We start from the raw sequence: 16794 nt of genomic DNA on the forward strand, positions 1-16794 counted from the left end.
GAGTGATCAGACTTTACAGAATATCTCTAAATCATGTAACGTAAATCACTTGTACCAACATCACACCTCCTTGCTATAGGCAATAGAGAATTCAAATCTAATCTTGTTGTTTTATGTTAGTTTCCTGTTGCTACCGTAACAAATTCCTATAAACTCAGAATCTTCAAACAACACAAATTTACTATTTTATAGTCTGGAGGTCAGAAGTCCAAATGGGTCTCACTGAGCTAAAATCAAGATTCAGCAGGAAGACTCCAGGGGACAATCCTCTTCCTTGCCTTTGTCTACTTCCAGAGGTTGCCCATATTCTCTAGCTCATGGTCCCTTCCTCTATCTCCAAAGTTAGTCGTGGCTAGTTGAGTCTTCCTCATAATCCATCATTGACGCTGGCCCTCTCTTCCACATCTAAGTACCCTTGTGATGACATTGAGTTCACATAGATAATCCAGGACAATATCCCTACTTTAAAGTCAGCTGACTAGCAATTTGAATTTTACCTGCTACCTTAATTCTCTTTTGTCGCACAACGTAACACATTCAAAGGTTACAGGGATTAAGACATTAAGTCTATTATTCTTCCAACCACAGTTCTCTCTTCTTCTCTTGGTCCTAATGACTAACATATTAAACCTTGTTCTGATCCTGCAGGTCTCTTTTTGCAGAAACTGCAGGTATATGTAAAAGGGTTTCCAAAAAAGGCTTTATTACAAAACATTATCCCACAAGTTTGCAATAGTCTAAATTTATGTTACTTTTCTTTCCAGGGATGACAATGAAACACTTCTTGTTTTTGGCTGCTGCTGCTGTCTTCCTGCACGTTTTGATTACAAGAGTATGTGAGGATTGTATGTTTTATGATTACTTTTGAGAAGAGGATAAGAGCTAACCCTCTGCTAGAACTCAGTTTGTTACAGGCACTGTTGTGAGGACGCTATGCCCATCACTCACCTAGTTCTCACCATAGCCCTATTAGGCAAGTACTATTCATAATCCCGGATTACAGAGAAAGAAACCAAAACATAAGGAGGTTAAGTCATATGTCCAAGGTCAGATAACTGGGAAGTGACAGAGCCTGAAGGTAAATTCAAGCAGTTTGGCTCCATGCACCTGTGCCTATGTCATGATAGCCTCTCTGGATAATTCAAGAAAGCTAAAAATGTAGGGCGGGAATTACTTTCTTTACAACCGATCCATGCATTTTCCAAGACAAAATGGGAAAAAGGTATTCTTTTTTAGTCTTTACCCAGAAAAGGTAAGTATTTCATCAATATCCCAATTGAGCTCTCTGACTGATGACTATAACAAGAATTTAACACATCCAAATCAAATATAAAATGAAAGGTGCAACAGCACGGAGAGAAGTGTGTGGATCTGTTAGCAATGGGGTTAATATAGGAGGCCTGAAACTCACCGCTTATTAAAAACAAGAGTTTCAACATTCACACAGCAGAAACCAAACATTCAATGGTATCTAATAAGATATAAATTTCTAATATTTTATGATGATCAACTAACATGTACCTCCAAATAACCTCAATGATATAAAGAAAATATTACATTTTTTAATGTACCCAAAATATTTTTACGATGAGCTGAAGTTAATAGTTTTGGTAAAGAACATGAGTGGCTTTTTTATTTTCATATGCTAAATAGCAGAAGTCAAAAGTCAAAGGCGCTTAATTCAATAAATGAAAGAAAATCCATACGTATTAGATTACTGGGGTGCTGGTTTGGATCTTTTCACTCACACTATTTTCCCCAAAGAGAAACCAGGTGGAGCTCTTGCCCGATACGCAACAATCCTCCGGTAAGCTGGAGGTGTGGCATTTTGGAGTCATCATCAGGTATAGGCTGTGACCATCACGGTGGGGAACTAAAAAGCCTTGGAGGAGAGGTTTAAGAGAGGAAGAGTTCAAGTTCTGAGATATCAGATGGTTGAGTCATCCCTGTGGATGCTGAAGTCCCTCCTTTTGACTGCAGAATTTGAGGTGGACAAGATGAATTGTTTTAGGAGACCCAGTTTCTATAAATGAGAGAAATTGACAGGAAAACCATTGTAGGAGAGTAAATGTTCAGGAATGATGTAGGTAGAGCTAATTGCCATGAGTTTCACTGGAGCAGGGTTTGTTTAGAGGAGCAAGGAGAATCATAATCTGGAACTTGTAAGGGGATTCTTATGGGTTCCCAACCTTCCCACAGATCTAGCCCAGGCTACCTGCAGTATGACAGGAAAATAACACCTCGTGAGTGTGCTTTTGAGGAAATGATGTCCACAGGGGACAGTCTCTAGAGGAGTCTACTGATTTTATAGTTTTCTCCCGATATCCTTAAACTGTTGATATAAAATAAATGACAATAACTACTTCTATATTTGAGCAAGGTATGGCTGAATCCCATCCATTCAGAAACTGTATTGATAGTCTTGTGGTAGCTAAGGAATAGATAGATACCACTCAAATTATACTACATAAGCTTTGTCACTTTAAAAAAATAGTATGAAATGCATGTGATATATCACACACACACACACAAAAGAAGATGTTCTTTATAAAAATTAATGCTAATCCAAAATATTAAGGTCATGCATTGTTCTTAGTGAGTTACAGGATAAAAGGTAAACAATGAAAAGAACGGTCACAAATTCTAGACTGTAGTTGATTTGAATTCTATTTTGGTTTTTTTTAACAAATAATAAAATAAACAAAACTTTTATTGTCAATTCCATATTACAAAATTTTTTTGAATTCTATTTTGTATGTATACATACTGATACAAATATCAATGTTTTCTCATATGAATAAGACAGAGATGCAGAACCTGAGTTGAAGATATTACAGGTTTTGTACTCAATAATGAATCTTTTAGATTCTCCCAGACACATACCTTTAAATAATATTCAAGTGTAAGTGTTTATTTGGGAAGCAGAGAGAAGGCTTGTAGGAGGTGGGGTGAAGAATGAGCCAAGGAAGGGAAGTCGGTCAGTAAAAGGTGTAATATTATCAAAACATCTTCCACTGTGGTTCACGTTGCCCAATAAAATGCTTCAACATGGTCCAAAGTACCAATCATAAATCTGAAGAAAACCAGTCACAACCAGCACAGTCACTGTTCTATAGACTTGTATAATGTCAGGCTGACGTTCAGAAGTCCTCAAAACCAGCACCGGAGAAATGGAGACTAATATACTGAGATGTTGTAGATTAAAAAATGCTGTTGATCACTATTCATTCAACATCAATTATAAATTCATGTCACAAAGTCTACAAGTAATATACTATGCATTACAAATTCTACTTAAAAGAAGACTAATTAATAATTTTCTGGTAACAGGCAAAACCACCTAAAGTTCCATATGATACACTCCTTACAGAACTGGCAACTGTCCAAGAAGAAATAGTGGCTGTACATAACACCCTCAGGAGAGGAGTATTTCCACCAGCCAGCAACATGCTAAAAATGGTAAGATTAATTAAACAGCAACCACAACAATGCCAATAATAGTAACGGTGTTTACTGAGATTTTATTAAGTTCTATTTGCTTTCCATATACTAAAAGTTTGGTCTTCACAAACAAACCTATCATGCAGCAGCAGAAGAAACAGAGGCACAGAGAAGGTAAGTAGTTTTCCCAAACTCAGAGCGTTAGTAAATGACAGAGCCGCAATTCCAACGCAGAATGTCTAATTTCACTCTTAATGGACCCTAAGACAGCGCTTCTCAAACTTGAGCGTGCTTAAGAATCACCTGAAGCACTTGGTAAAGCACAGGTCCCTGGACCCCACTCTCTGAGGTCTGATTAAGGAGGTCTGGGATGGGGACCACTCCAAGCTCCTAGATGATGCTGATGCTGCCGGTCAGTATCGTCCATGTAGCAGACCTGGCTTAATAAATTACAGAGGCATTTCACAGCTGTCTTCATTGAGCAGCAGCCCAGAGGCTAAGGCACTCTCTGAGAATCAAGATGGCCGGGTTCGGGCTTCCCTGGTGGCGCAGTGGTTGAGAGTCTGCCTGCCAATTCAGGGGAAACGGGTTCGAGCCCTGGTCTGGGAAGATCCCACATGCCGCGGAGCAACTAGGCCCGTGAGCCACAACTACTGAGCCTGCGCGTCTGGAGCCTGTGCTCCGCAACAAGAGAGGCCGCGATAGTGAGAGGCCCGCGCACCGCGATGAAGAGTGGCCCCCGCTTGCCACAACTAGAGAAAGCCCTCGCACAGAACGAAGACCCAACATAGCCATAAATAAATAAATAAACAAATACTTAAAAAAAAAAATAATACTTCTTTAAAAAAAATAAAAATAAAAATAAATTTAAAAAATAAAAATAAATAATAAAAAATAATAATTAAAAAAAAAAAAAAGATGTCCAGGTTCTAAGCCAGGTGGTGCAGCCAGATGAACAAATATTGGCAAATCTATTTCCCAGTTTCCTTGCATCCCATAAGAGAAAAGAGAAATTGTCTTTCCACTATAAACCTGCTGCGTGAGCAGACTAGGTGCTGCCAAACAAAACAGATTTAGGGACTACTTGGGTGTATTAGGTGATTAGCCTCACCTATATTATATCCCGGAAGTATCACTCAGGTTTTTGGTATCGTAAGCCTGGCTCTTTAGCCCTGGACTGGCTTAGAGGAACAAGGGTCAGAAATAATGCAGGCTATGGGAAGTGATTCTAAGAGACAGCTTCCTCATGCAAATGACAAAGAGGAAGGAAGCTGGTGACGAGAAAAATGATTTTGAAATTTATCTCTTGGTCATCTTAGAATCCAAAACAATAAAAGCCAATAGTAGCATAGGCATTCTTGCATTGTGAGTGTTGTAGCTAACATGCATATTGTGCTTACTACTGATTGGCAGGCTGTCTTCTAGAAGCGTATTGCATTATTTCATTTAATTCTCTCAGTCATCTTGTGATGTAGATGATACTATCATCTCTATTTCACAGATAGTGAATCTGAACCTCAGAGAAATTCGGTAGCTCATCCAAAGTCCTAAGTACTGGATCAGTACAGATTCAAACACAAATGGCCAGCTCCAGGCACCTGCTCTTAACTCTTTACCTTCCTTAGGACAAACAGGGTTCAAAATCCTTGGTTTCCAGATGAGCAAATAAGTGTAGCTGGGATGTAGTAAAGAAGTTATGGAGTGAACAGAAAATATAGTCTCTGATTTCAGAGACTTTATTATTGTGGATTCAAGGTGAATACAGAGGAAACATTAGAACATATTGTTTGAATATATAGAATGAATATATTCAAGTGCTAAGGTTCAAAGGTATGAGAGATCAACAAGATGATAAAGTAAGTGCACCAGTAAAACTGAGTAACATTTTAAAGGGAATATGGGAGTTGAGTTTTTCCATAAGTAATGCATAGGGCACAGATAGAAAGGAACTGATAGAATTACAGTAGAGCTGAAGAGCCAATCACAACTGCCAGGCAGAGATTTTCCAAAAATGAAAAAAGTTTCTGCACATAGGATAAGAATTTTATTTGAATAGAACCATTTATTAAAGCCAGAATTCATAACTTTGCTGCAATAACCATGAATACTTACTTTTGATTTTAATCATGGATGTATCACAAAAAAATTAGTATCTTACCAACATTAATCAGAGGAAATATCCTAAAGAGCTTCCTCAAAGAGGTCTGAACTACAGACTGTTTGTAATTAATGTTGCAGGTAGTTTACACAATAAGATAACAGACTCTGAGATGGAGATTAGCATGCATGATGCTTATTGGGGAATAATCTCCAGATTTACACCGACCATGGATATAGATAGAGAAGCAACATAGGGCATACAAAGAAGTTTGGTTGTGATGTAGGCATAACAGGGCCCTCAGCTAATCCTATGGGAAGCTGTACAATTAGGACAACTCAGTACAACCTTGTCCTGAGTTGGAGGGAAGTTACATGGCACTTATAGTTACTACAGCTACTTGCTGTTAATTATGGGTTGCCACAGGGAAGTGAGTATTCTCATCAATGAGGATAATTTTTAGACAAGACAGTAGGGCAGGACTCTCAGCTTAAGAGGAAATAAGTGCTTCAGTTCAGAAAGTGATCTGGGTATGGGTAGTGCATCATGCATGGACAACTAGCAATCAGCAGTAAATTAACCAGGTAAGTTCCAGTCCTACTTATTTGGTAATCTGGTCATAATAGGCAAGATTTTATACTCGTGAGTCCAATGATGGTATCCCCACTGCCAGGAGATGCTATGCCCTAATGGGATGTGTTATGTCCTCTCTACTTTTTCAATTAGATGTATCCATCACTGAAATACATCTTTTCTTGCATGAAACATTCAAACCCTAAGAAACCACATTTTTACTTTGACCCTAGGCTAATGAGTTACTTAATTAACCTCACAGTTTAACCAATTCATCAACCTGAGGGGTAATTCTGTAAAACTCACACAGTTGGCAGCCTATGCATATAAGAGAGAAACTTCTTCGATGTCAGGAAAAATATTGAAAACCTAAGTTAGGGCATCATCCAAAAATTATTCTCAAGCGTAGCTGAATGATTTATGTGAAAGCCTGTAGTAAATAAGAAAGGCCACAACTTTTGTTGGTAATAATGTGTTGCATGCAGGTATCGGGACAGTCTTTTAAGTGGATGTGCATAATATGAGAATGAAAGAATGCCTGGGAGAACATCCGTCACATAGTCCCATAACTAGTGTGGACATAGTCCCGTGTCCTTTGATTTGTGTGTGACTCATTCAAATAAATCACAAAAATGTGCTATCCTTTTCTACACAAAAGACCTCATATTTGTAGATACAAACTTTGTCTCTTTTTAGTAGATTTTCTGCCTTTCATCTACTTTGGAGAAAAACCCAACAAAATGTTTCAGCTTAGCACAATTGACGCACATCACGAGTTAGGAGCACACACTCCAGAGCCAGAAGAACCTGGATTCCAATTCTCTTTTTGCCATTATTGTTTGTATTATCCTGAAAAATTATGCAACATCTCCGCGCCTCAGTTTCCTGATTTGCAGATGGGGATAACAATAGTGCATCCCTTGTAGAATTGCTATGAGTAAAGATGAGAGAATATACATATAGAATTGGTAAGAGGTCCTGGCATGAAGTATTAGCTATGATTTGCTATTATTATTATTCATAATTTAGATGGAGATGTGTAATACTATACATGTTTCTAATCACAGAAATATTTATTTATTGAGCATGTAGCATAAGATTTATCATGTCACAGTTGCATTGCATAAATTATCACATTAAAACTTTTGAACAAGCTATTGGGTATGAATTGTGGGGCATATTTTACAGATGAAAAAAAACTGTACAACCTTGTCTGTACAATCTCAACTGTACAACCTTGAGATTCAAAGAGATTAAATAATGTGTCAGAGGTAAAACTACTAATAAATGATGGGATGGATTTCTAACCCTGGTCTGTTTTACTGGAAGCATTTACTTAAATTCTTTAATATTTCTGAAAGAGAAGCTACAACTGAATGTTACTGCCAAATTGTGATTTTGTAAATTCAAGGGCTAAAACAATGGATTGAAAGATTTGTCTTCCTCTTCCAAACAAAATATTTAAGAGAGGTGCTGTGATTTAAATTGTTAGCTAATACAATTGAGGATATTGCTAGCCTTGGATTTTTAGAAACAATAAACTAGAATCTTACCAAAGAAATGTTAATAAGGCCATGTGCTTGTATTTCACCTGTAGAACTGGAGTGAAGAAGCTGCAAGAAATGCCAGAATGCTGTCAAAAGATTGTGAATTGGTAGAGAGCAATGCACTTAAGAGGCGAATTACAAGTAGGTATATGACACACCTTTCTGCTCAAAAGTTCTCAGGAATTGTTAAGTAACCTGGTATGGGTAAGTTAAGTCATCTAGCCTATATTTACATTTGCCCCATAAATGGTAGGAATTGTGGCCCACTGCACTGTTTCATTATTATTAATTTTTGAAATTGGAAATTCAAATTTTCAAATTCCTGATTCTGGTCACCAAAAGAAAAGAATCAAAGCTCTCACTATCACAGAAGAGTTCAGTTATGTGATGATGACTAGCTGGAAAGCTGTATAGCTAGAAGGTTTCCACTCTGTATATTTATTTCAGCTTCTCACAATATTACCATGGGGCTATCTCTAGCTTTGGAACACTAATACAGTTGAGAAGTGATTTATATCCAACTCTACTGAGCTGCCCATGAGAACAATTTTACGTGCTCAAAAATGAGTCCATCTCATGCCATGTATATTAGGTGGATCCCTGCTGGTTTCCAGAAAAACCATCAGTACCTCCTATACTAGTAGACATTAATAACATTTATAGGATACTTGTTTATTATAAGTATTTTTAAATATTAATGAAACTTCCATATTTACAGATCACTGGGCATCTTTGCCCAATGTTGTTAAGCAGTGAATTAGCAATGTGAGTCCCCCTGCTATATTTACAGATTATTGGGCATCTTTACCCAATGTTGTTGAGCTGTGAATTAGCAATGTGAGTCTTCCCTGCTCCAGAGAAGGGCAGTTTACTCCCAAATATCATATTTGATCAAGGCCCACGTCACAAGAGGATGGATGGTTAAATGAGCACATATTTATTTCAAGGTCTATGGATGATGAATACCTCTGTGTGGCTGCTTTCAAGCCATGGGCCTGGTTACAATGCATAGGTTATTCTGATTGGTTTCACCCTTCTCCATCAGCTTGGACATGGCAGAGACTGAAATGTTGGTTGATCTGATTCCCAAGCTTGCAGATCATCTCCTACTGTCAAATTCTCAGCAAACTTGAGCACCACAAGTTTATTCATCAGTGAGAAAGAAAATTGTTAGCAGAGATAGAGCTGAGTTTGCTTCCTCTTATCAAACATTGCTTGGATGCCCAGTGAAACATTTGTAGAATAAAAGTACGAAAAGTATCCTTATAAAGTATTTCCAAATTTTGTAGAGTATGACCTAGCCCTTTTTCCTCCTTTCAGATACTTTTTGTGGAGAAAATATGCATCTGACATCTTACCCTATCTCATGGTCAAACATAATCAGAATCTGGTACAGTGAGTCTAAATATTTCAAGTATGGGGAATGGACCTCAACAGATGATGACATGATGATTGAGCATTACACTCAGGTAAACTGTGTGCTGGCCAATATACCGATTGGTTAAGTGACTATAAGCATGCGTGGAAAATAGGCGAATGAGAACCATGGAAAATCATTCTATCCATTTTTTGCAAACTTACACCCTTTAAAGATTTTTGTTTACTTTTAGTGGGAAATAATATTTGGAAACCAGTATCTGGGATCTGGGTATGTGCAAGGACAGAGAAAACACTAGGGAAGGGGTTGGAAAAGGAGGCTGAAACCTGATAAATGCAAGAGTGGAAGGAGATGAACACAGAAGGGAAGTGGGACTATGTCACTGGAGCCTTATTAGCTATCATCAATTTTACATTGTATTTTAAATGCAGTAGAAGTCATTAAACAGGTCAATGATTTAACCTGATTCATGTTTTTAAAATACCATTGGGCTTCAGTGTAGATAATAAATTAATTCTACAAAAATGACTTTGAATATCTAAATCAGGTGAGTTATTTTCCAGTAAAAAATAAATTAACAAAACTCATCCAGAATGGATAGATTTGAACATTGAACATGTAAGAAATACAAAAATGGAAAACCAGCTGTTGTCCCCAAAGCAGAAGACTCAGATGTGACCGCAAAATCTATAATAAAATTTACTTAAAATAAAGCCTACTTAAGATTAATGTTAAAAGCTGACAAAGATAGTACATTTAAAACTCATAGACTTAAATCACTTATGTATAGCAATGCAGACATTTCTAAGTAAAAGATTAGCAAATAGCATTCTTCTTTTAAGATTGATATCCTTGGACAAAAGCAGTATGTGCCAGGAATCCAAGAATGTTATAGCATTAGACCATTTATTTATATAATTTACGTTATCAGGCAGAGGATAAAAACCAAAATAATTACCCAGAGAGCTAAAAATATGACAAATGTGTGACGTCAATTCCTACTTTCCATTTCTTTTAGATAAACGTAGACTAGCCCCACTATTTCCATCAAAAGAGCATGAGCTCTATTACTTTGGAATAGTAATTTAATATTTCCTCTTCCAAACACTTATAAGGTTTATTATTTAATCCCCACCATATACCTATGATGTAAAAGATAATATTATTATATTCCATTTTAGGAATAGGAAAATGAAATTTCAAGACATAAAGCAAACTGGTAAATACCATCCCACCAAGAAGTGGTAGAGACAGACTTTGAACCTGACTCAATTTTTTCTTGAAGGTCAACTCATTACTCTCCACCATGCCAGTTTTTTGATGATTAAGTAAAGTTCCTTCCATGCTTTGATTTTTATATAATCACCAAGCAGCCTTCATCAGGTTATCATATATCCCATATAGATTTGATAAAAGAAGAGAATGAGTCAGGGTCAGCGATGGCAACTGAGTATGCATATGTATGTGTGTTATCTAGACACATGGGAATCTTCCTGTTTCTAGGACTTCCTAATAAGCCATGCTCAAAGCATCCTAAAAACATGTGTGTTTATTTTCAATCAAGGATAACAATATTCAGAGAGTAATCATTTAGCAAAATAGCAAATTGTTAATAAAATAACCTTATCTTTACAGGTTGTTTGGGCCACTTCTTACCTTATTGGCTGTGGCATATCATCATGTCGTAAAGGAATTCAGTATCTCTACGTTTGTCACTATTGTCACGAGTATGTATTTTACAGCTTAGTTTCACATAGCTTTTAGAAATGTATTTCCCTTACTAGTTTCCCTAATTTAGTTTCTCAACCATTATAAAATAAAACTCAAATAAATATTTCTTTTCAGTTAAGAACTTTAGGGATACAATGTCTTTTAGCCAACACCTAAAACACTACACCCCCACACACATATTTTTATTTATATTTTTCTAAATAAATCTATATCTCAATATAATGTTCAAATTAGGCACTATTACCAGTCATCTCGCTATGTGTTATTCCTTCTTCAAGTAGCATTAGTTAAGAGAAACAAATTTCATCTAGCTTAAGCAAAAAAAAAAAAAGGATATTTATTTTAACAGTGCAAGAGTATTTTTAGAATGGAAGGGCAGAAATGCAGTAGAGTATCAAGAATGAACAAATGAAAAAGCCAAGTGTTTCTGTATTTAGCATTTTAGTCTTGGCATATGTATTTCCTTTAGAAATTAAATTTACATTTTACCAAAGGTGTGAGCAACAATTCCAAGAAGAGATCATCTGATTGCTCTGGTTAGGGACAGCTGTACTCCTTTGTCTTGTCACCTCTGGTTATGAAGCAAGGTCAACTTCAGAAAAGGGTAATTGCAAGAACCCACAGGGACCCACTTGGGTGGCTTGAGTGGTGATTATCAGAATGCAGGGATTGTTCTGAGCTGGATATAGACCTCCATTAGTTTGCTACAAATGCCAGTTTAAATGTTATTCTGCTAAGGAAAGTTGTTGGTCTGCATATGTCTCCTTCAGCTACCTGTGTTTACTTGTTCAATACACAAGTCTTTCCTCCATAAGATGAGCTCCAAGTATGGTATTTATTGAACTCCCATCTCCCATGTGTGTAGCACAATAAAAGATACACAATATGAATCAATGAAACTGATTTCTCTCATAGTAAGTTACCATATTTACACTTTAAATGAGATCTCCACTATCCCTGTAGATTCAGTAGATGTAGCATATTCATACACTAGCTCTATGTGAGCTCTTTTCTGGTTTTATCATGTCTTGATTTCAGTACTTGATATTTGTTGTGATTTTATCTGTGTGATTAGTACTAAAGACAGTAAGGTCTCCTTGCATATACAATGCATCAATTGTACTAAATCCTTGTGGGAGCTCATGGTCTGCAGCAAACTTCTGACAACACAAAAAAGAAAAGTAGAATACATGGGGCTGAGATACGAGAATTTTCTCAGCCAAAGATGAGGCCAAGAGTCTGACAAAACCCCTTGCTGAATTAAGTAATGTTTCTTTTATAAATTCAAATTTTAACAATTCATTCAAGGAGAAATATATCAGATAGAATGTTGTTTCCACTAGAATATTTACTTTATTTTTTATGTAATATTAAGTGAAAATCAGGAGTTTGGGGTTTCTTGAGCACGCACAAGCCACTCGTTCTCTTTGCTTGGCCCTGCAATAAACCTTCTTCTACTCCAAAAGAAAAAAAATTTAAGTGAAAATCAGCCATAATCCCCATTGTTTTCTTAGATATCTAAGGGAAGACCGTCTTCTCTGAAATTTTAAATTGGCTCAAAACAGGAAATTCTCATCTATTCTCTCTCCCCAAACTCCAACACTTTGGCTTTATCCATGTTTTCATGTTTCCATGTTTTATAATAGTGCATGTGTTTCTACAAATGACACTGACATGTATCAAAATTCTCATGACATAGGGCAAGATGAAGTTAGAACATCTCCAATTTGACTCACTTAAAAATTTTCTTACATTATTAAGAACGATGCCCTTTTACATAAATGTTTATCAAGTCCTTATGGGTATAAATAAGGCTAAGAGTCCTATCATAAATGTTTCTAAAGCCCCCTGCTTGTTAGAACTTGACTGTCCAAAGAGATGCAAATTGTCTAAATATTCTTAGCACCTCAGAGTTGCCTGCCGTATATTCAAAAAGATAAATTATTCTCATTCTAAGGCTAGAAATCTTACATGTCTTAGAGATTACATACCAGTGGTTACAAGTGGTTTTCAAAAATTGTTTCATTGTTTTAAATTATTTTAATTGATTTTCAATAGTGAGTAAAATTTTATATGCATTTTTCAAACATCAATTTTATTAGGCCCTTTTTTCTTTATTCTTTTTTAAGGGGCAATGATCCTGACAAAAAGAATGTACCTTATAATAAGGGAACTCCATGCAGAGACTGTCCAAATAACTGTGAAGATAAACTTTGTAGTAAGTTTTACATCTCAGTGTGCTTACTCTTGACTGTTGATCTGGGAGCCTTGTGTCCTTAAAATCAAGCATGTAACAATATTGTACTTTTCTATTACTTTTTCCTCAATCATCCCAAAGGAAAAATCAACATTATCTGATTTCCCTTCCCCCACCCCCAGAGTGACCCAGAAGACCACTGATTAAATCTATTGGATTGGAAATTAGAATGTCCAAGTCTAAACTCAAGTTTCCACCCTAAAGCTTAAAGTTCCCACCCTAATATGGGCACTTCGGATAACATGTTAATATAAGTATAAATTTTTCTCTGCTCTATAAAAAGTTTCTTGGCTGTCTTATTGCAGCCCTGAAGTTAGACATCTTGCTTTCAGGTTACCAGTGTTCTCAGATTACTTGCGGGTCATAACCTCCCTAACCTGCCTGACCACTTATCAGGGCCGGTAATTTCTTACTGAGTGATCCTTATTCGTTGAAGTTTCCGCTGACACATTGGAGGATATTAGCTGATGATCACACTGTCCGTGTATCGCACTTCCTTTTATTTCCTAAGTAAATCTTACCTAAAATGCAGTATTAACCAAATGAGTTCCAATTACATGTTCATTTCCTTAGATAGCAAAAGTTTCTTTTTATAGAGCTTCCTGCAGGCATAATTCCTTACTCCACAGGGATATGTTTACATCATAATTTTCAATAAGTTTGTGGAGAAATAACAAACCTCCCCCGCCCAAAAAAAATATCCTTTACCTTCAGATTTGTAAGACCAAAAAACTTATTTTCCTTCACCTGACCAGTTCATTCTGTTTGCTTTTAAAGCAAGGAAAATGTAATCTCTTTCCCTTTACCAATTTCTCTCACTCTTGCTCTCTCTCTCTCTGTCTCCCTCCTCCTTCCTCCTCCTATCACTTTCAGTAATTCATTTCTGAAAATAAATGTACTTGGAGAAAGATCAAATATCTACTAATTATCTTTGCTACAGGGAATGGGGTAGGTTTTTTTTAATCCAAGAGACAAAAGCAATGTCTACAATGGAATTGAAAAATGCAATGGAAGTAAAATGAGAGTAGAAAAGAAAAAAAGTATTACTTGATAATATTGACACAGAATATACATCTCTTAAGCCCTTTACTCACCTATAAATGCATGAGAAGATGAGAGATGAGCTTTTGAGTCAATATTGGGTAATCCTGCTTTTCCTTTCAGCGAACCCTTGCATCTACTACGATGAATACAGTAATTGTAAGACACAGACACGAGGAGGTCCTGCCTGCAGCCGCCTGTCAGTTCAACGACTCTGCAAAGCTAGTTGTCTGTGTCCCACTGAGATAAAATAGCCTTTGTTATTTGCAGCTGTAATGTGCTGTTGAATCATACCTTTGACCTTACTTTGCTTCAGCAGTTTCCCCTGCATTTCATGTGGTTTTAATTACACCTGAGATCTTAATTTTCACTAATCAAATATGGGCATCAGTATGTTTACGACAGTGCCCCTCACTCCTGTTCTGATACATCGTGAAGTAACATTGTTTTAAACTTTCTTAAAGCTGGGGTGAATATGATTGATGAAATATGACTGAACTATGAAATATGGGATGAAATATGATTTAAATATGAGGCAGTTCAACACCTGCCTCATATTTAAATCATGTGATGTCTCGTTCTCAGGCTGACATGATTCAGTGGATTGGATAACTGATTCAGCAACCTGTGCTAAAGGAGGGTCTTTCCCTGTTTGACTCCTTCCCCTGCTTTCCCAGGTCTCCAACCGCGCTGATGTTTGTCTTTCCTGTACAATTTACATGCACAAATAATTCTTCACTTCTTAACTTTACTTCTACCTTAAATCAATCATTAAAACAATCCACAAAGCAAACAAAGAGTCCAGTCTCATTACTTGAAAGGTAAACATTGGTTAATTGGAAATGATTTAAATGTCTCATTGTTTCATTGCCATGTCTATACACATTTGTAAAGCAGGGCAAGAAAACCGTGTGAGTGCTTAATTTAACAAAAGATGTATTCATCATTGATTACATGCAAGGGGTAATCCATATACGGAGGATATTGTCTCCCTCATTTCAAACCGAATTGGAACATTAAAGAAACCTAGTGAGGAGGGCTGTAGTAAACAAAGAGCCCATGGCTCTTCATTGGATGAGTCCTTGCCAAGAAAGAAGAGTCTTTCATCTTCCTGTTGGTCTCTGCTCTCCTCACAGGGCATGAGAGCTTCCCCTTCTGGTCTCCTGACTCTACTTCATTGAGGTTTCTGTTTATTAATCTTTCACGAGGGCAACTTTTTGAATACTTCCCAACCTCACTCCAATGACCACAGCTTATCAGGAGTGTTTGTGGACACAGCAGCATTCTTACTCCTAGACTTGAAATCTCATGGTATGTTCCAGGGTCACCATCAGGGGGAGTGTCAAGACTGGACTCAGGAACCCAAATACATTGTTCTATTAAAAACAGACGTGTGGGGCTTCCCTGGTGGCGCAGTGGTTGAGAGTCTGCCTGCCAGTGCAGGGAACACGGGTTCGAGCCCTGGTCTGGGAGGATCCCACATGCCGCGGAGCAACTGGGCCCGTGAGCCACAATTGCTGAGCCTGCGCGTCTGGAGCCTGTGCTCCGCAACAAGAGAGACCGCGGTGGTGAGAGGCCCGCGCACCGCGATGAGGAGTGGCCCCCACTTGCCGCAACTAGAGAGGGCCCTCGCACAGAAGCGAAGACCCAACACAGTCATAAATAAATAAATAAATAAAAATTAAAAAAAAAAAAGACGTGTGTGGAGACAGCCCACACTCTGTCTATGGAATGTGTATCTCTCTAAATAAACCTGCTTTCAGTTTTTAAAAAAAACACAGATGTGTGTGTGTGTGTGTGTGTGTGTGTGTGTGTGTATGTGTGTGTGTGTACATATACTAATGGATGTCCAGAAAACCTGTAAAACAAAGGTAGTAAACAGCATCATTGAGGGCAAAAACCTGATTAGATTGTTGGGTTTGTAGTGGAGAGCAAATGGGCACAAAAATGGATCCAGATTACAGGGAAACTTGAAGGAAAGACAAACTGGATGACTTGGATTTGATGCCATAAGAAAAGGTAATACACCCTGATTCTCAATTTAAAAAGCTCTACAATAAAAACTCATTTCTCTGCAGATGTAAATGGAGGCATGTGTAATAATATGATCCAAGATATGCAGATGGACAACTGCCTATATTAGGGGTCATTGTTCTAAGCATTTGGTAACCTGGTCATAACAGCTAGATTTCTTTACTAGTGAGGGCATTAGTATTCCCTTTGCCAGAAGATATTATGCCCTGATTGGGTATTTTCTGTCAGTTCTACTCCTTCAGGTACATATAGTTTGATAGAAATATGTCTTTTGGTGTGAAATAATTAAAAGCTGTAGAAAGATGGTTTTTTCTCTGTGCCAGGCTGAGTTACTTCATTCATCTCAGGGTTTAGAAAATTCATTCACATGAGGGGTAATTCTAGAAAATGACCACAAGATGGCAGCATATACATATTATCGTTAAACTTGTTTTGAAGCCAAGGAAAATTAACTGTTAGATTGATATCCTAAACTTATTCTAAAGAGTAGCTAAACGATTTGCATAAAAAGATTATAGTAAAAACAAAACAAAACAACCTCCACACTTTGTTGGCAACAGGTCACAGTCCTTTAAGTGGATGTACACAATGAAAGGATAATAGTGTTAGGGAGGTTATTCATCCCACACCTACTGATTACTTGTAGAATAGCTGTTGCTGACAACGACCTGATAACATATCTGAGCCTCAGTTT

At 37.2% G+C, this 16794-nt stretch overlaps 1 protein-coding gene across 1 annotated transcript; it reads left to right on the plus strand.

The window, feature by feature from the left end:
- Window positions 1–766: 766 nt before the first annotated feature.
- Window positions 767–14320, plus strand: CRISP1 (cysteine rich secretory protein 1). Its single transcript, XM_061194986.1, has 7 exons — window positions 767–832; window positions 3331–3459; window positions 7710–7800; window positions 8980–9128; window positions 10673–10764; window positions 12898–12986; window positions 14190–14320. The coding sequence occupies exons 1-7, from the start codon at window positions 767–769 to the stop codon at window positions 14318–14320; spliced, it is 747 nt and encodes a 248-aa protein (XP_061050969.1).
- Window positions 14321–16794: the final 2474 nt, after the last annotated feature.

This window comes from Eubalaena glacialis, chromosome 7 (genome assembly GCF_028564815.1).
Source record: "Eubalaena glacialis isolate mEubGla1 chromosome 7, mEubGla1.1.hap2.+ XY, whole genome shotgun sequence".
Classification (NCBI taxonomy): domain Eukaryota; kingdom Metazoa; phylum Chordata; class Mammalia; order Artiodactyla; family Balaenidae; genus Eubalaena; species Eubalaena glacialis.

Coding starts and splice junctions, on each gene's coding strand:
- CRISP1 (XM_061194986.1), top strand. CDS start 767: ATGACAATGAAACACTTCTTGTTTTTGGCTGCTGCTGCTGTCTTCCTG. Junction 833..3,330: donor TGCACGTTTTGATTACAAGA/GTATGTGAGGAT, acceptor TTCTGGTAACAG/GCAAAACCACCTAAAGTTCC. Junction 3,460..7,709: donor CCAGCAACATGCTAAAAATG/GTAAGATTAATT, acceptor TTTCACCTGTAG/AACTGGAGTGAAGAAGCTGC.